We start from the raw sequence: 20141 nt of genomic DNA, 5'->3' as shown, positions 1-20141 counted from the left end.
TGCTCATGCTTGTCTCACTCTTTCTCAAAAATAAATAAACATTAAAAAAAATTTTAATGGTTTTCAAACACCCCTGATTTCATGATGATGCATCTTAAAGAATGGGTCACTTTTGAAGGAACCAATTCATTAATCTGAAAGCTGGTAAAAGTCAAAAGAAAGAAGCAAGCACTTCTCTTGCCTTTCTTACACAGTAGCTCAGGGCAGTGTAACTATTGATAAAGGCAAGTTTCTCTTTACAAATTAGTCCAACTAGGGGCGCCTGGGTGGCGCAGTCGGTTAAGCGTCCGACTTCAGCCAGGTCACGATCTCGCGGTCCGTGAGTTCGAGCCCCGCGTCGGGCTCTGGGCTGATTGCTCAGAGCCTGGAGCCTGTTTCCGATTCTGTGTCTCCCTCTCTCTCTGCCCCTCCCCAATTCATGCTCTGTCTCTCTCTCTGTCCCAAAAATAAAAAAAAAAAAAAAAAACGTTGAACAAATTAGTCCAACTGGTCACTGGAGAAGGAACCACAGAAGTAGGAAATCACCATTTCACCGCCCCTGGAGGTACAGAATCCAGGCAGCGGTCATCAGGGGCTGGTAAAAATGGGATGTGACAGGGCACCTGGGTGGCTCAGGTGGTTAAGCCTCCGATTTCAACTCAGGTGACGATCTCACAGTTTGGGGTTCAAGCCTCGCGTCTCAAGTCTCAAGCCTGCTTGCGATCCTCTCTCTCTGCCCTTCCCCCACTTGTGTGCACCCTCTCTGCCTCTCTCTTTCTCTCAAAAGAAATAAGTAAACTTAAAAAAACAGTGACATGACAAGCTAACGGGATGGATCCGGCTGAACCGCCCATTCCTGAACCCCCACCCTCAAAACACAAGCAGAAGTTCAGGGGCCCCTCAGGTGGGGGGTACGGCACCACCTGACCCGTCCACCTGCCCCAATCAAACCTGAACATGGTCCAGCTTCCAACCTCCAGATTAAACAAGACGAGAGGCGGGCCGACCAGGTGCAACATGTAGCTGTCATGACTCCGGTAAGCCGGCTGTGCACTTGGACGCAGGCAGGACCCAGCCTCAGCCACGATAGCGGATGGTTGTGATGACCTGAACAATCCGGGTTGCCTTTCCGGTGTGATCATGGTATTGCGACTATGTTTTTACCACGGGGCTGGGTCTTTCAATAAAAAGCCTGCTGAACTGCCTTCCGGAGAGGTGATAGAAGGCTGGAATTCACAAGAATGTGCGGAGGGCAGGGGTGCATGGGGTTCAGTGCAACCGCCTCTCTGCTTTTGCACATTTGAGGGACTTTTTCCATAATAAAAACTGTAGTAATGAGCTTCTTTTTCAATGAGTGGGCTTTACTTGTTGGTAGTTTTAACTTACAGAAAAGAATAGAACGAAAAGTACAGAGAGTTCCGAACACTCCCTCACCCCTCCCCACTCACTCATTTCCTCTACTTTTTTTTAAGATTAGTTATTTATTTTTAAGAAAGACAGAGATAGTGTGAGCCAGGGGAGGGAGAGAGAATCCCAAGCAGGCTCCACGTCGCCAGCACAGAGCCTGATGCGGGGCTCAAACTCATGAAACTGAGATCATGGCCTGAGCTGAAACCAAGAGTTGGACGCTTAAACAACTGAGCCATCCAGGTGCCCCATTTCCCCTACTTTTAACATCTTGTTCTAGTGTGGTGTGCATTTGTTACAATTAATGAACCAGTGTGGATACGTCATTATTAAGTAAAGTCCACAGTAGACGTTAGGTTCACTGTGCTTTGTATGTCCTATGGGTTTAGACAAATGACATGTGTCCACCACACAGAATGACAAGTTCACTGCCCTCAAACTCCCCTGTCCGCACCCCTTCTGTTCATCCCTCCCTTCCCCCTGTCCTCTGGAAGCCCCTGACCTTTACTGTCTCCATAGTTTGGACTTTTCCAGCATTTCCCGCAGTTGGTATCACACAGTATGTAGCCTTTCCAGATTGGTTTCTTGCACTTAGTAAGATGCATTGAAGGTCCCTTTATGTCCTTTTTGTGGCTTGAGAGCCACATTGAATAATATTTCTTTGCCTGGATGTCCCATAGCTTGTTAATCCATCTACCTGCTGAAGGACAGCTTGGTTGTGTCCAGGTTTTGGCAATTGTGGGTAAAGCCGCTATAAACATTTGCGTGCGGGTTTTTGTATGGACACAGGCTTTCCGCTTATCTGGGGTAAATATGAAGGTTTGCAAAGAATTTCTCCCAGTATATGGCTTCTTATTCTCTTGACAGTGTCTTTTTACAGACAGTGTCTTTTAGTGAAGTCCTCCTTACCACTTTTTTCTTTCGTGGTTGGTGCTTTTGATGTGATAAGGAGTTGTCACCAGGGGGCAGCTGGATGGCCCAGTTGGTTAAGCATCTGGCTTTTCATTTCAGCTCAGGACACAATCTCATGGTTTGTGAGTTCGAGCCCTGCATCAGGCTCTGCACTGACAGTGCACAGCCTGCTTGGGAGTCTCTCTTTCCCTCTCTCTCTGCCCCTCCCCTGATTTTGTGCACAAACGTTCTCTCTCTCTCTCTCTCTCTCTCTCTCAAAATAAATAAATACACTTTTTAAAGGAGTCCTCACCAGATGCAGGTCACACAGATACTCTCCTGGATTATCTTCTAGGAGTTTCACAGTTTTTTTGTCTCACATTCAGGTCGATGACCCATTAGGGTTCATTTTTTGTGAAAGGGTGTAAGGTCTGGGTCTAGATTCATCTTGCAGCTGGATGTCTTGTTGTTCCAGTGGGACACAGAAAAGTCTGTCTCTTGTCCATTGCTCCCTCATCACAGATCAGGTGACTATTCTTGGTGGGGGGGGGGGGCAGTTTCCGGGTGCTCTCGTGTTCGGCGGGTCTATCTACTCGTTCACCAGTCCTTAATTGCTGTGGTTCAATAGTTAAGTCTTCAAGTTGGGTGCTGTCAGTCCTCCAACTCTGTTCTTCTCTTTCAATATTGTGTGGGCTCTTCTGTGCCTTGTCCCTCCATATACACTTGTCAGTGTTCAGAGAATAACTGGCTGGGACAGAAATCAGCTCTTTAGGGGCCACTTGTAAATATGTGCTGCCTGCCAAGAAGCACTGTGCACCTGATGAAAGAATGACTCTCGCAGGTGAGGCAGCCGGGCGGGGACCGGCAGCTCCAGCAGCAACCGGGGTGTAGAACGCTCTCACGGGGTCTCTAGTCACAATGAGCGTGTTCTGGGGCCTCACCAGCCTCTTGGTGCCCTGAGAGGCCCGACTGGGGAGTCATCATCACCCCGCTGGTGACCCGTTCACCTTGCTCCCCTCTTTTGGCCGATTGCAGTTCTGGCCCACCTCAACCCCTCTTTGGACCCACAGTTGAAAGATGAAGCCACCTGGGACCTCCAGGTGTCACTGGCCTTGAGGAGAAAGACCCGCTCCCCAGCACGGAGTCATTGAGGCCACATTCTTGTACATGCAAAGTCCCCTCCAGACCCAGACCACCTTCCTTGACTCGCCTCGGTTGGCCATGAGGTGCCTTAAACATTCACTCCGCTTTTGAATATCTTATTCTACAAAGCGGTATTCATTCCTGTCATTTTTCTTTTTTTTTTTTTTTTACATTTCGATGCATTTTGTACCTCCTTAACTGACTCCATAAAATGTTTACACACCTTCTGAGACAGAAGGCACTGTTCTTCTGAGAAAGACGTTGCTGTCCTCTCGGAACCTGGTCATTTAGAGAAGACTCCAGCCTGCTCACAACATGGGAATCGGTGAAGTGTTTAAAAACTGTCACGAGTCCGTGATTCTCCAAGGGCACAGTCAGGAGGAGGACGGTGTTCCCAGGGAGTATCTGTCCCAGCAGAATTACACTGAACTGTATTTTCACGATGACTTTCTTATTTCTGCCACCTTCTGGAATAAATTATTTTTCTGCTTTCTATGAAAGAAAAAGAATTTGTAAGAAACACAGAGCCCAAAACAAACATACTATGGAGAAAATGGAGGACACAGATCACACAGGGCGACTAGGATTTTGAAAAGTTATTATTAATGTGCTCGGTGAGATAAAAGGAGATACTGCATCCTCGATGTTAGAACAAAAATACTCTTTTTAAAAGTAACATTCATAAGACAAAATCAGAGCTCTCGAATTTAAAACTACTCTAGCAGATATGAAAATTCTGACAGCTGGATTACAAGATAAAACAGACGGGAGTCTCTAAGAAAGAGAAGACATGGTAAATGGAAGAAGAAAGACAACTGAGTTGGAGGACGAGTCCAGAAGAAACAAGGTTGCCTTGAAGAGAAACAGAAAGGAAGAGAATGGCCAAGAAATGGTTGAAGGAAGCGTTGCACACCTAAAGGGCAAGAATGTCCCGGTGAAGAGGGCCCTACTTGAGAGGTGAGGACAGAGCCACACCATGGTGCGTCAACACATCTTGGTGAGCCTGGGGCAAAGAGGCCATCCTGCAGGGCTCTCCACCCTGTGGGCGGGGGCCACAGGGAGGGGACTCACGTTCCACGAACACAAGTGGTCACAGATCCCTCCAGAACAAACCTGGTCACCAGAGTAAATGAATGAGAGCCTTCAAATTCCTGAAGGAAAATTATTTCCAAACTAGGGGCACCAGGCAGTGGCTCAGTCAGTTAAGCATCCGACTTCGGCCCAGGTCATGGTCTCACTGTTCGTGGTTTCAAGCCCCACATTAGGGTCTGTGCTGACAGTGCTTGGGATTCTGTCTCTCTGCCCTTCCCCCACTCTCTCTCTTTCAAATAAGTAAACTGAAAAAAAAAAAAAAAGAAAGAAAGAAAATGATTTCCAAACTTGAACTGTATGGCCCTGTACCTCATCCAGTTTGGTGAGTGTTCCACACACGCCAGAAGGGAATGTGTGTTCTGTAGTTACTGATCCATAAATATCAGGTCAAGATGATTGTTCAGATCATCTAAGTCTCTGTTGATTTTCTTGCCCAACTGTCCTATCAATTTGAGAAAGGGGTATTCAGTGTCCTGCTGTATTTGTAGAATTGCCCATTTCTCTCTTTTATCCTGTCAAATTTTGCTTCAGTATATCGAGGCCCTGTGAGCAGGTGCATAAGTGTTTATGACGGTTACGTCCTCTTTATGAATAATCTCCTGTAGCATTCTGAACTATCCCTCTTTATTTCTGGTAATATTCTTTTCCTGAAGTCTATTTTTTATTTTTTTAAACATTTTATTTTTAAGTAACCTCTATACCCAACGTGGGGCTTGAACTTACAAGCCTGAGATCAAGAGTCACACACGCTACCAACTGAGCCAGCCAGGCGCCCCTGAAGTCTATTTTTTTAATACAGCTTTATTGAGATATAATTCATGTCCATAAAATTCAACCATTTAAGGCACCCAATCTGGTGGATTTTAGTATATTCACAGAAATTTGCAACCATGAGCACAGTCTAATTTTAGAACATTTTGTCACAGAAAGAGATCTCACACCCATCAACAGTCTTTCTCCACCCTCCACCCGCTTCTCTCTGCTGCTAGGAGTAATGCCACCATGAAATTTTGTGTGCAGGTATTTGTGCGAGCATGTCTTCAGTTCTCTTGGGAATACACCTGGGAATGGAGTTTCTGGGCCATCTCAAAGCTTTGTGTGTAACTTTTTGAGGGACTGCCAAACTGTTATTCAGAGTGGTTGAAGTCTCTTTTGTCTGATGTTGATATAGTGCTCAACCCACGGGAAACCTTCTTCCATTTGTTTGCTCTCTGACCTGCAGATTAGGTCTTTCTCCACAATCTATTTTTATAGTGTCTGCCTTTTTCTTTAAGTTTATTCATTTATTTTTGAGAGAGAGAGAGAGAGAGAGAGAGGGAAGGGGCAGAGAGCAAAGGAGAAAGAGAATCCCAAGCAGGCTCCACGCTATCAACACAGAGCCTGATGCAGGGCTCAAACTCACAAACTGTGAGATCATAACCTGAGCCAAGAGCAAGAGTTGGGTGCTTAACCAACTGAGCCACCAGGTGCCCCACTTTTTTTTTAAGTTTATTTATTTTGAGAGAGGAGCAGAGACAGGGAGGTAGAGAGAAAATCCCAAGCAGGCTTTGCACTGTCGGGGCAGAGCTCAACACAAGGCTCAAACTTACAAACCCAGAGATCATGACCTGAGCTGAGATCAAGAGTCAGGTGCTTAAGCAAAGGGAGCCACTCAGGAGCCCCTATAGTATCTGCCTTTTAACTGGAGTTTTATCCCATTAACATTTAATGTAATTATTGGTGCTTTTCAATGTAGGTCCACCAGTTTAGTTGTTTCTGTTTCTCTTTTCTCTTTTCCTCTGTTCTCCCTTTTCTGCTTTTCTTGGATTATTTGACTATTTTTAGAACTCCATTTTAATGTATTGGCTTTTTGCTGTACTTTACATTCTTTTTAGTGCTGGGCTCTAGGGTTACAGTGTATATCCTTAACTTTTCAGCCCACTTATAATCCATACTGCACAATTCACAGGAAATATAATGGCTCTGCAACCACGTAGGTGTGTCTACCTCACTCCTGCCTTCATGTACTCTACAGGTGTCACATTTACTTACATTTTAAACCCCACAAAACAATATTCTTCTGCCTCAAACAGTCATATCTATTTTTTAAATGAGAGGAAAAATAATATTTTCTATTTTACCTAGGTATTTACCATATCTGATATCCTCATGCCTCTAAGATCTAGTATCTGTATCCCCTCCAGCTTGAAGAACTTCCTTTAACGTTTTGCTTTTGTTTTTGTTTTTTGTAGTGCAGATTCGCTGGCAACAGATTCTCATGGTTTTCATTTATCTATAAATGTTTTATTTTGCCTTCGTACTTTGAAGCTATTTTCACTGGGTATAGAATTCTAGGCTTCACAGTGTAAAAATGTTCCACAGTCTTGCCTCCAGAGTTTCTGATGTGAAGTCCACAGTCATTGAAATCATTGTTCTTCCATAAGTAATGTATCATTATTCTCTGGCCACTTTGAGATTTCCTCCTTTTACCTTTGACTTTCAGCAGATTGGCTATGATGTGCCCAGGGGAGATTTTCTTTATATTTATCCCATTTGGGATTCACGGAGTTTCTTAAATCTGTAAATTTATGTCCTTCACCTGACTGAGGAAGTTTTCAGCCATCATTTTTTTTTTAATTTTTTTTAACGTTTATTTTTGAGACAGAGAGAGACAGAGCATGAACAGGGGAGGGGCAGAGAGAGAGGGAGACACAGAATCTGAAACAGACTCCAGGCTCTGAGCTGTCAGCACAGAGCCCGACGTGGGGCTCGAACTCACGGACCATGAGATCATGACCTGAGCCGAAGTCGGACGCTTAACCGACCGAGCCACCCAGGCGCCCCTTAGCCATCGTTTTTTAAATTATTTTTTCTGACCCATTTTCTCTCTCTCTTCTGGGATTCCAGTTTTCTCCCTTCTGGGACTCAAAATAGTAGACCTTTTGACATTGTCCCTCAAGTCCTTAAGATTCTGTTCACTTTTGGAAATCCTTTCTCCATCTTCTTCATATTGGATAAATTCTTCAGATGTTTCTTCAACTTCACTCTTTGCTCTGCCATATCCATTTCGCTATTGAGCCCACCCAGTGCCTTTTTTAACTTACGATATTGTATTTTTTAGTTTTAACATTTTAATTTTTTTTAACATTTTTAAAAATTTCTTTGATGGTATTTCGTACCTTTCATGCGTTGTGAGTATATTTTCCTTTACCTAGTTGAGTATTGTTGTGATAGCTGCTTCAAAGTCCTTGCCTGAGCATTCCAACATCTTAGTCATGTCTGGGTTCATTAAGTAAATGTTCATTGTATCCTGAATATTGTAAATACTATGCTGTGACAGTCTGGATTCCATTAGACTCCTTGGATGAGCGTTGATGTTTGCATTTTCGCTGGTAATTACCGTGGCTAGTCTCCAACTACAAATATCTGGGAGGCAGTAGGAGTAGCTCAAATGTCAGGTCAGGCATATTAGCCTTATCTGCAAGCTGCATCGAGTCAACCCAGTGCAGGCACAGTTTCATACCCTCTATCGGATATTTGGGAACAGTTTACACACGGAACATGGAACTGCCATTCTCTGACTCTCTCTTTTCTGGGACGCCCCCCTCACTTTGGCAGCTGTGGCCACCCCCCAAGGTTCTGTCCTCTGACTTTTTAAGCCAGAAAGGCTGAAGTTTTCCATCAGGGCTTTGAGTGACCCGCATCACACTCTGTCCATGGCACAGCACTTCTGACTTTCCACTCCCATCCAAAATCCGCTTACCTTAGTTCACACTCAAGAGCTTTCAGGGAACTGCTTTTGTTTGTTTGGGTTTGGGGGTGGGGGAGTTGTTTTGCCGAGACTTTGTACATATTCCCTGCAGAGGAGTTGGTCTTAGGATATTTACTTTACCTTACCCTCCAACCTCAAATTTTGTACCCAAACTCCCAGTTAAGTGTGCAGTTAAAGTCATTTTCAAATAAGCAATGTATCAAAAAAAAAAAAAAATCTCCCAAACTCCTTTTATTGGAAAGCAACTCGAGAATGTCCTTTACCAAAAATGAGGCTTTATACCAAGCAACAGCCAAAAATATATCCAGGGGGTCTGGGATTTGGGCGACCCAACACAAGAATGAATCGGAAGGAATCCAGGGGACAGAGGTAATGGGACACAGACGTAGAAAACACCAAACCCACGTTGTGCAGAAAAGAGCTGAAGTCTTCAGGAGCAATTTCTTCAGCATAAACTTAACAAAATCCCCAACATATTTGAAGATTTTGAAAAGAGATTTACATAATTAGGAAGTGTTTGGATTGGAATTACTGTTAAGTACATGGGAAATTAAACCAATAAACAAACAACAGAAAATGATTTTACCCTGGGGAAGACATAATGTATGGGAAGACAAAGTCATCATAATATACTACATGGTTTAGCTATGAATAGATATTACACAGTCGTGATGTAAACCCTGAGTGTTGATCTAGTCGGAATTATGATACTACTGTAAGCTGAGGTTGAAGTCCTGGGTGATGAAAGAAAAGACCTGAATTCGTGGTTGTCAACTGAGGGCAACTCTGACCTCCCAGTGGACATTTGGCAATGTCTAGAAACATCTGCAGGTGCCACATTTAGGAGGAAGGGGATGTTGCTGGCATCCAGGGATACTGCCCCACATCCTATCATGTACACCCAAAACAAAGAATTAATTGGTCCACATTTGCAACTGTGCCACTGTTCAGAAACCCTGGGATAAGCCATCATTTTCCACATCAGTGTGTCAGCAGACCACATCTACAATGTAAACACTGGGGCGCCTGGGTGGCTCACTTGGCTAAAAGTCCAACTTCGGCCCAGGTCATGATCTCATGATTCGTGAGTTCGAGCTCCACGTAGGGCTCTGTGCTGACAGACCAGAGCCTGGAGCCTGCCTCAGATTCTGTGTCTCCCTCTCTCTCTGCACCTTCCCCGCTCGTGCTCTTTCTCTCAAAAATAGACATTTAACATTTTTTTTTTAAATAAATGAATAAAATAGAATGGAAACATCAAGTAGCAACCACATAAGCATGTTCAGAGACTCAGGGATAAATCAGAGTGAGCTGAAGGCTTTGGGAGTGACAGGTGGGGCCTGGGTGACGTCCTCTGGGTTTTGTAACCGGCCCTACAGAACGCCGTCTCTTTAAAGCGCGTGCAAGTGTGAGTTTTGTGTTCTGAGTGACAATTCATGTGGAAGAAGAGAATGATTGAGGAGAGTACGAAAGCGTGCAAAGGCAGCCTGACTTCCTGTTCTTCACAGAAGCTCTCTGAACCCTGGTGGATGCTAGCCCTGGGTTCTTGCCCTCTGCCAGGATGTAGCCGTGGTTTGCTCCCTCCTTAGATGGCTCCACGTCTGCATGGAAGGACGATGCCTGGAGGGGCATGTTACTCTGCCCTGCAGTTAACTGGATCCGTGGCTCGTAACCCGTGTCTTTCTTCTGCAAGGCAGTCATCCCAGGAGGCTCAGCATTGGGGTTAACCTTCCGTAAATGTGGCAGGCGCTCGAGGCCCACACCGCCCCCTGGCGGCAGCATGCCAGAATTGCAGGCCCAGGTGTTCTGAGGGACACGGGAACCCCGTGGAAGTTCAAGACGCCAAGCTGGACATCTGAGGAATCAGGCAGCATTTCACCCACTCAGCCTCTGAGGCTCCTGTCCCCACACAAGCAGCCCAGAACACCTGTCGTACGGCCGGTAGCTGATTGTGATGTCCCACTGTGGGTTAAACTGAATTTTGAGTTTGTTTAAAGGCTGGGAAATTCTATGGGGGCACCTGGGTGGCTCAGTCAGTTAAGCATCCAGCTTCAGCTCAGGTCATGGTCTTTCAGTTCATGGGTTCGAACCCGGTGTCAGGCTCTGTGCTGACAGCCTGCTTCGGATTCTGTGCCTTCCTCTCTCTCTCTGCTCCTCCCCTACTCATGCACTGTCTCTCTCGTTCTCTCTCTCTCTCTCGAAAATAAACATTAAAAAAAAAATACATTAAAGGCTGGGGAATTCTAAAATGTTTATCTATCTTGAGAGAGAGAGGGAGGCAGAGAGAGAATCCCAAGCAGGCTCCCTGCTGTCAGCACAGAGCCCAGAGCCCGACGCGAGGCTCGAGTTCGCAAACCATGAGGTCACGACCCGGTCTGAAATCACGAGTCGGACACTTAACCCGCTGAGCCACAGGCGCCCCTGAAAGCTGGGAAACCCCGAAGTGCGGCTTTGCTCGTCCTCTTCCTCTCTTCCGTGGCCCCCGTGCTGGGAAGGAGAATGCAGCCGAGGGGCCCGTCCTGCCTTTAGTCCTGCTCTGCGGGTTCCAAGCTGAACCTGCTGCCTCGTGCCTTTGCCCGCTCTTCTCGCAGGAGGACGCTTACAGGCATCATAGCACAAGCCACGTGGCACCCCTGTGCCCTCGCTGGCCGAGTGCTCACCCGCACACCGGTGGCTGATCCACGAAAGCCCGGAGCCGCGCAGCCCGCTGCTCCGACCTTGATACGTTTCTTGCTTTGGGAGAAGGACTCTATCCAAACGTATTTACTTTGCAAAGCAGGATGGGAATTTAATATGGGCCGTTTGAGGTGGGGCCCGGGGCGCTGCCGGCACCCATTGTCCTGCAGCTGGGCTCCCCCAGCCTGTGCCCGGGCCCCCAGCCCCCACCCGGCCCAGGCCCCTGCCTCCTGTTCCCTGGGCCTGTTTTCTCGGGTGACACTCCGCACACCTGGGGTTACACCTGTTCACCGACTCGTGTGGCCAGCCCCCCACAAGAACATCTGCTCCGGGAGCAGGGACGGGCTGCCCACCAGGATCACCCCTCACCACCTGACTTTTTGTGGGTGCCCTGAGCAAAGTGGTGAACGAGGGAATGAGCGCACAAGTCACTTCTCTGGTGTGTGGCGGGGAGAGAGGGAGAGGAGGGGCGTCAGCTGCGGTCCCGGGGCTTGCGTCCGTGTCTTTCTCGGGGCCGCGGAGACCGCGGGGCCGCTGCCGTGTGTCTCACCGAACACGAGTTCCCCTGTCTGGCGCTCCGAGGCCAGGAGGAGTGTACCTGTCGTCGGTGTGGGGACCCCAGTGCCCAGGTGTGAGGAGTCATCAGGCCTGTTAACTTCTCTGTTCGAGGCTCCCTTGCCCTTGATGGGTTTTTAGGGAATCCCCAGCAGGAGAAAGTACCACAAAATGGGGACAGCGATGGCAGGGATGGGCGGGGCCTCGGGGGCTTCCCACCTGTTCTTTGCAGTGGGGGGAGGGGGCTTTTCTTTCTTGGAGGACGGCGCACAGGGCGATCTCGGGTTCACTCCCTTGCCCCTCGGTGCCCGGTGCTCACCCTGGGAACTGTGGGGATGGCAGGTGCCCACGCCCCTCCAAGAAGGGTCCAGTTCAGTGAGCGTGAGGGGCAATGCCGGGCCAGAGATGTGGAGCCCCTACGCCCGAGAACCCCCCAAACTCCAGGAGGTGCAGAGTGCCCTCGGTGTCAGAGTTCAAGGCCCAGCCCCGGCTCTGCCTGCCGATGCCGTGGGGACAGACAGATGTGAAGGGGGAGGCGGGGGCCAGGAGCTCGGCGAACACCCGAGTGGCCGCGGTGGAGGCATCCTCCGGTGTCACTGGATGGGCAGGGCGGCGGACCTGTGGCCCTTAGCACCTCGTCCGCCAAGTTTCTGTGCCTTTTGCAGCGTCCTGGGCAGGAGCGGAGGAGGGAGGGAGCACCTGGAGGAAATGAGCCGTTTCAGTGGATGTGTGTTCCCCAAATCCGTGAAAAGCAATTAGTGTTTCCTCTTAAGTGTGACAATGGAAAGCTGTAGGGCCACAGCCCGGGACCCTGGAAATCTGTCTGGCTTTTTGCGCATCACTGGTGGCCAAGAAGTTCCTCCCGGGTTCAATGAGAATCAGCCCCGGCCGCCTGGCAGCTGGAAACGGCCCTGCACAGAGTGACAGGCACCCCCTCCACCACCAGGCCACGGTTAGCTGGCCTGCGGCCACCACAGAGCACCCCCTGGCCCCCCCAGAGCACTTGTGGTTCCAGAAGCCACTACGGTTTCCCTCTGTCCGTCTGCTGACCGGGCGGGGGACGGGGGGCAGGGGGCACTGTTCCCTTCCTCCCGCGCGGGCCCCTCACCCACAGCCCCTGTCTCCCGCAGGTGAACAAGGAGAACGTCGTGAAGGTCGGCCACCGGCAGGTGGTGAACATGATCCGCCAGGGAGGGAACCACCTCGTCCTCAAGGTGGTCACGGTGACCAGGAATCTCGACCCGGACGACACCGCCAGGAAGAAAGGTGCCCGCCCCGCCCCGCCCCCCTGCACCGCCCCCCACATCTCCCGCCCGGGGGGCGGCCCCCCGAGGGGAGGAAAAGAAGCCAGACAGGGAGGTGAAGAGAGGACTCGGGAGCTCGGGCCTCAGGCAAGGCTGTGCTCAGCAGCCCTGGGTCCGGGGGGCACAGGCACACGTGTGAGGCCCGGGTCCTCGCTGTGACGGGGTGGGGGGTGGGGGGCGGCCGGCCAGGGGCTACAAGGCTGCCGGGACCACCAGGTCCGTGAGTCACCCGCAGGCACGCGGTGGAAAGAGGGCCGGACCGGCTCCCCTCTGCGCGTTTCTGCTCCCTCGGGGAGGGCAGGGGTGCCAAGTGCCAGGTGTGCCTGGGGGGCTCAGTACAGAGCGCAGGGGCCCCCACGCAGGGCCTGTCCCGGTCCCAACCCCTCGCGGCCCGAGCGGAAGCTCAGCGGGTGACACAGCTGCTTCCCCACCTTGGGGGCTCGGGGCCGCCGGCCCCCAGGTTGTTCTGGAAGCCGGGTGGGGGCAGGGGCACATCAGGGCCAGGCTCTCACACCCGTGTCTCTCCCGCCTGCCCCTCAAGCCCCCCCGCCTCCCAAGCGCGCCCCGACCACGGCCCTCACCCTGCGCTCCAAGTCCATGACCTCGGAGCTGGAGGAGCTCGGTAAGAGTCGCCCGTCTGGCCCGCCCGGCCCCCCACTGCCGCCACCCCCGGGACCTGTCCGCGCTGCCTCAGCCCGTGCATGGCCCTGTGCCCGCTTGCCTGTCCCGTCCCCTGCCCCTGAACCCCTGGAACGGCATCAGGAGCCCTGCGTGCGGGTGGCTCCCACGCTGGCATGTCCGTGGGAGTCCTGCTGGCTTCGGGGGTGGTTGCTAGTCTTGCCTTTTGCTGTTTTCGGCTCGTCTAACATTGTTTTGTTTTGAATTTTTGGGCCTCTCACTAGTGGATAAAGGTAAGCCGCCCCACGGTGTCCCCCAAACAGCTCCCCTGCTGTCTCGGGCGCACCCCACCCCCCAAATCCGCCTCACCACCCCCGCGTGCTGGAGGCAGACCAGAAAGCTCCATCCCTGGGGTTTGGTGTAGATGGTGGTGGGGCCAGCAGGCCTGGAAGGGTGCGCACCAGGGGTAGGGGGCTCCTAGAATCTTCTAAAAGGTCTGAAAGGCACAGGAGAGCTCGAGCCACTGGCCCTGTCAGAGAGACAGGGAAGGGTGTTCAGAGCAGCAAGGGCCCCGGGTCCAGGGCAGTGCTGGCTACTGAGAGGGAAGATTCTAGAGCCGGCGCGGGCCACCCGGATGCTGGCTAAATGTCGTGCTGGGGCGTCACCCATGGGGCCCAGGGACACGCTTGGTAGGAGGCTGGCTCTTCCACACAGAAGTGGCGAGAGGGCCGATGTGCTTGCTCTGCGGAGAGCGTGGAGAGGGGCTGGCCGGGTGATGAAGGGCCAGCGTCTGGGCGCCCCGTGCAGCGCGGAAACCGGCCCTGAGCCCAGGACCCGCCCATCAGGCACAGCTGGCTCAGTGGGGGGAGTCTGAGCTCCCCCCCCCCCCCCGTCGGCGTTTAACTTGACATCACTCCCACCTGACCCCAGCCTCCCGGGGAGACCTTCTGGACCCTCCCGGAACCCGTAGTTCCTCACGAGCCCCTTTTCTCCCAGCCACGTCCTGTCCGTCCGAACAAGGCTCTCCAGGAGAGCCCTGACTGTCCCCGTGCACCTGGCGTGGCACCCAGTGGGGATGACCACAGAATTGCTGCACATCCTTTAAAACTGGGCAGCACGTGCTACCCCGGCCCCTCCCCCCGGGCCTTGGCGTCTCTCCCCCGTCTCTCCCCCCCGTGCGGGGACTCCGTGTTCCCCTTGTCACCCCGTGCCGCTTTGGCACAGTGCTGCGGGGACAGTGTCTCACCCGTGGCCAGGAAGCAGGTTTAGCAGCCGGTCATGTTGGAAGGGGAAGGTCACCCCATCACCGGGTTCCTGGGAGAGCCATAAACCCAGCCGTCTAGACACCCCACCCTTCCGCGTGTGGCCCGCGTGAGCTTCCGGGTAGCGTTAGGTTTCCAGGCCCCCTAGCCAGGCCCCGGGGGAGCGCTGCCGTCGTGGACTCACCCTCCCCTTTCTGTTTGCAAGCCTCCATCCGGAAGAAGAAGGGTAAGGGGCCAGCCCAGTGTCTGTTCCCAGCCCCTGCCCGCATACCCCATGGAAGAGACCCCCTCTGTGGCTGTCGGCGTGGCGTCTACACCGCCGTACTCTTGCGCTGTCTCCTCCCTGTGCCGGGGCCTACGGAGGGGCCCAGCTCCAGACCGCGTCCTGTCTCAGTCTGTCCCGTCTGCTTTGCTTTTCCCAGTGTGGTTCCTCTCTCACCCCCGACGTGTTGTGCGTCTCCCCCAGAGCTGTGTCCTCATCGTCATGACCATGAGGCCCGTGGGACCCTCAGGCTGTCACAGCTGGGCCCGCCCTACCCGCCGGCAGCCTCGAAGTTGCGTCCGGTCCACGGCCACACGCAGCAGGCAGCCGGGGTGCAGGCCGGCGGGGCCCCGACGCGGGGCGAGGGGCTGGTCCCCTGACTGCTAGCTGCCTGGGCCTTGGGGGCAGGGGCAGCGTCCTCGAGCTCACAGGAAGCCCCTGGCTCTCACGCTCTCTGCCTGCGGGATAGCTGTCCTTAAGCTTGCGGGGACCCGGGAGCCGACTGGCACGGGGTGGGGGACGGTTTGCAGTGCCGTGAACAGCAGAGACACACGCGCCACGAGAGCCCCAACAACAGAGCCCCAGAACGATGCGGGCTCCTCCTTCAGCAGCATCGCTGTTTTGGGGTGTTTCTCACCTGACTGCTGGAGACAACGATCCTAATAATAGAAAGAAGCACAATAAACTCAAAACCCCTTCTGGGGGTCTGGGGGAGCACGGCGTGGACCCCATCACGGGAGCCTAGGCGCTGGCGCGCAGGCACAACGCGGTATTCTGAACGCTGAAGTCGGGAGGTGGGTCTCAGAATCCATCAGCCGGTATCTGGGGGCACGACCATGGGTCCTAGAGCATCAAGTCAGAGCACCTGCTCCTCCTCCCCGGCCTCCACCCGCCACCCCCAGGACTGCCCGGAAGTTTTCCTGGGATCCCATGTCTCCCCGAAGTCCCCTTCAACCCAAGGCCAACACCCTGCTGCCCCAGGGACGACCCCTCTGTCTGCCACACCATCCTGAATAAGGCACCCCGGCGTGGGCTCCCGGGACTTCACTGCCGTGACCGAGCTGGCCGAGAAGGTCCTTTGTCAAGGGGGGGGGCGCCTCCAGCAGCCACCCTGGACCGTGTGAAAAGACAGGAGTCACAATCCTTGTGGCCAGCACGGGCACAGGAGACAGGGAGTCCTGGAGGGTGGAGACCCACCTGGCTTTGAACAGCAGGGAAAACTGGAGGCAATTTGAGACCAAATGCCCCTCCCCCACATTTCCTGACCCCAGCTGGTGCGGGAGACAGTGTGCACGCAAGACCCCAAAGTTGCCCCGGGGCCGTGGTCCACCCAGCTCCTGTGTGAGCAGTCCACGGGGCTGGGGAGATTGTGGGGTGCAGTGTGGCGCTCCAGCGGCCCACACTCACTGCGCAGCGAGGGAGTGGACAGTCCGGCCTCACAGAGCTTGGAGCATCGGACGCTGGTGGGCATGCAGAGAATGCTTCTGGCACACTGCCCCTGCCAGTCTCTTCCGGGGGACCGGTCTAAGCTCAGAACCTGCCAGTCTCTTCCAGGGGACCGGTCTAAGCTCAGAAGTATTCCCCATGCTCCAGGGCCATGTGCAACAGGGGGAAAACAAGCTTTTACAACATACTGGTTGAATAGCGTCCCCCCAAAAACCCACGTCCAGCTAGAACCTGAGAAAGGGACCTTATTTGGAAACAGGGCCTTTGCAGATGTGAGCCTGTTGAGGCTGCACTGTATCGGGGTGGACCCAGAGCCAATGACCACGACCTCACAAGAGAGGAAGAGATTCAGACACGCGCAGAGGAGGGCACAGAGGCAGAGTTTGGAGGGACGCGGCCACAGCCCAGGAATGAACGCTTGGAGCCCCGGAACCTGGAAGAGGCAGGAAGGATCCTCCCCGGGAGCCTCCAGGAGGAGAAACATCCTACGGACACCTTGATTCGGGAATTCTGGCTTCCAGACCGACGGAGAACAAACTTCTTTCGTTCTGAACCGTTTGCGGTGGTTCTAGAAAACTGTCACACCAGTGAGATGGCCCCCAGCCCCGGCTCCCCCGGGCGACCCCGGTGCTGCCTGCACCCACAGGCGTGACCCTTGGAAGGTGTGAGACGCATCAGGGCCATCAGGCCGGGAACGGCTCAAAGACCCCTCCCCGCGCCTCTCGGCCTCCCGGGAAGACTAAGCCAGAAGTGGGCCAGCCGGCCACAGCCACCGCCTCCCCCCGGGGTCTGGCTCGTGGAACGTGGGTTTCTGGAACGAGGGCTCAGGGCGCACTGGCTGAAGCCTGACAGTGGCCAAGGGTGAGCTCCTGGGCTGGGGGGTTTGGGGTGGGGGGTGAGGGCTTGTGACGCTCTGGCTGTCCCTGCTCTGGTTCCCCGGGGGACCTAACCGCTCTTGCCAAATACGCCACCTCCCCTCCTAAAACACGCTGCCCCCTCGCCAGGAAGCGGGCAGTTTATGGACGGTGAGCATCACCCCAGTCCGTACGTTTGCTTAGAAAATGACAGCACGTGGCTGCTTCTAGAGGCTTCTCCTCAACTCCCTGCTAGGTGGTTTTTAAGATGCGCCTGCGGGATTGTTCTCAGCCGCAGAGCACTTCATTTTAGGGCTGCAGGGGGCTGCGTTCGCTAATCCTCTTTATCCCCGAATAGAGACCCAAACCCAGGCTCTCTTAAATGAAGCACAATAACCTGGAGACTGTACAACGAGAAGTGGGACTCCAGCCTCACAGCTTTTCCTAAAAGCCTTCGTGTTCTGGTAAACAGACCCTCAGAGGTGGGCGCAAGCCAGGAGGAGCCCCAGGCCTCCCGTGCGGAAGCCACGGGCTGTCCGTGTTCCCATCTGAATCGCACAAACCACATTTAATGGCTGTCACTGAAAGCAATCGTTCCCGGCCGTACCCCCCACAACCCAAGAACTCTGGTGTTCTGGTTCAAAAGAACATTTGGCTGGAGGTGCAAAGGCCAAGATTTAAAACAAGGACAAGGACAAGGAGGGGCGCCTGGGGGGCCCCGTCGGTTAAGCGTCCAACTTCAGCTCAGGTCACGATCTCGAGGTTCATGAGTTCGAGCCCTGCGTCGAGCCTGGAGCCTGCTTCGGATTCTGTGTCTCCCTCCCTCTGCCCCTCCCTCACTCATACTGTCTCCAAGATAAATGAACATTTAAAAAACTTTTTTTTAATAATAAATAAAACAAGGACGAGGACATCCACTCAAGGTGGCCACGACTCCAAGGCACGCACTTCTGGGCACCCCCAGACCCGCCCCTCTCAGCACGGGGCGACTGGTGTGGACAGTGCCCTGACTTCTCAGCCGGCTGGAGCGGGCAGACCATCCCGATGCCCACCGCCCTTCAGGGCTCGGGACCCCTGGCCCAGGGTGGGGTGGGGATGCGGGGGCCGGCAGACCCCGGCGCGAGGCCCAGCTCCCACCCGCCGGCTCGCCTGGTCACGGGTGCGTGACCTTCAACATCGCAGATCGGGACCGTTCCCCTCCCCAACGGCCAGAAAGGAGAGGAGGTGCTTAGGACTGCCACCAGGGACCACTGCTCCCGACACGGGGTCTTTGCCTCACCTATGCCCGCCCATGACTGAAGGTGTATTTTTGGGGTGCCTGCCACGCGCCCTGGGGCTCCAAGATCACAGCGGGCTCCCTGCTTACTCCGGCTCGTGAAGAGAGTCCAGGCGCTACTCGGATACCGGGCAGCAGCCCCTCGGCCTGCTGGGAAATTAGGGTGAACCTCCCGTCCGCTTGGAGGAAGGGGGTTAACACCAAAGGAACGGCTAGAAACAGGAGACTGTCGAAGGTGCTGCTGGTTAGCTCTGCGTCACAGGAGAGCATCCTGCCCTGGGGCCCCCGCCCCGTACGGTGCCTCCCACGGGATGAGTGTTGGCCTCCAGTCGCTCTTTCTGTGGCTCGGTGGCACGCCCTCCACATCCCGGAGGCCCGGCAGAGCCCCACTGAGTGGCATGCCCTGCGACCAAGGCCGGACCTGGAGAGACGGCCCGAGCCCGAGGACGGGCCCCCAGCCCCGAGGACACCCGACTCCCCGCAGCTCAAGCTGAAACGAGCCGACAGCCAGCACCAGGGGCCCAGCTTCCAGGGACAGGCCACGAAGACCAAGGAGGCCAGCCAAGCGCCACCTGAGCACGTCCGTGAGGGGACCCCGCGCCACGGTCAAGGGAGCGAGGCCCGGCCGGAGGGGCGGGGTGGGGGTCCGGCACAGAAACAGGTTAAACCCCAGCCACCGAAGGAATCCCTGCCCAGATCAGAGGTGGGACGGCTCCCCAGAGGAAGCAGCTTTCCGGGACCGTGGGGTGTGCACAGCACAGCGGCAGGGACAGGGACCCGGCAGAGGGAAGGAGCAGCAGCTGGTGGCCAGGAGGGGGTGAGTGGCGCCTCCCGGGGCCCTAAGCACGGCTGAGGACAGGACAGCTCCGTGGGCCGTGAGGATGAAGGCGGGCTGGGGACACGGTGACTGTGGCTGCAAGTGGCCCAGAGACATAAGTGTCTCTGACCAACTCCCTAAGGGGCTGATGCTCCCTAGCACCCATGACGAGGAGGACGTGCCCTTGGCCGACCAGTCCGGACCGCAGGGCAGGACACAGGGAGGGAGTGGGTCTTCTCTTCACGAGGGGGAGACGTGAATGCGCGTGTGTCAGGGGGAAGGGCCTTCTCAACGCGGCTCGGCCAGAACCCTCTGCGCCCGGGGCGCCCGGGCAGGTAAACTGGGACAGGGTCCGGGCCAGGGGGCAGGTATTTTCCAGACAGTGAGGGTTTTGGCTTTGCAGGCCACGGGCTCTCTGTGGCACATTCTCCTTCCCCTCCTTTTAACAGCCTCTTAAAAATGTAATCGCAGGGGCGCCTGGGTGACTGAGTCAGTCAGGCATCTGACTTCGGCTCAGGTCATGATCTCACGGTCTGTGAGTTCGAGCCCCGCGTCGGGCTCTGTGCCAGCTCGGAGCCTGGAGCCTGCTTCGGATTCTGTGTCTCCCTCTCTCTCTGACCCTAACCCAACCCACTCGCATTCTGTCTCTGTCTCTCTCAAAAATAAACATTAAAAAAACCAAAAACGTAATCGCTGCACGCAGGGGGAGTGTCTGCCTGCTGGCAGTCAGGATCTGGCCCAAGGGCCTTAGTCTGCTCACCCCCAGTCCAGGACACAGGTCTGGACCCAGGAGTCTTGTGAGCAGTTGGTC

At 54.1% G+C, this 20141-nt stretch overlaps 1 protein-coding gene across 2 annotated transcripts in view; it reads left to right on the top strand.

Moving 5' to 3' along the window:
- The window catches only part of SHANK2 (SH3 and multiple ankyrin repeat domains 2), a 431931-nt gene that overhangs the window by 394522 nt on the left and 17268 nt on the right, over window positions 1–20141 (top strand). For both annotated transcript variants that reach the window (XM_047071362.1, XM_047071363.1), the window contains 4 exons: window positions 12622–12757; window positions 13337–13417; window positions 13698–13706; window positions 14881–14901. In XM_047071362.1, coding sequence (XP_046927318.1) covers window positions 12622–12757; window positions 13337–13417; window positions 13698–13706; window positions 14881–14901 — 247 coding nt within the window. The remainder of the gene's footprint in view (window positions 1–12621; window positions 12758–13336; window positions 13418–13697; window positions 13707–14880; window positions 14902–20141) is intronic.

Source organism: Lynx rufus, unplaced genomic scaffold, assembly GCF_022079265.1.
Source record: "Lynx rufus isolate CCGP_SWC_20201006 ecotype Redwood Valley unplaced genomic scaffold, mLynRuf1.p SCAF_9, whole genome shotgun sequence".
In the NCBI taxonomy this organism is placed as follows: domain Eukaryota; kingdom Metazoa; phylum Chordata; class Mammalia; order Carnivora; family Felidae; genus Lynx; species Lynx rufus.
This window is presented reverse-complemented; position numbering and strand designations above follow the sequence as displayed.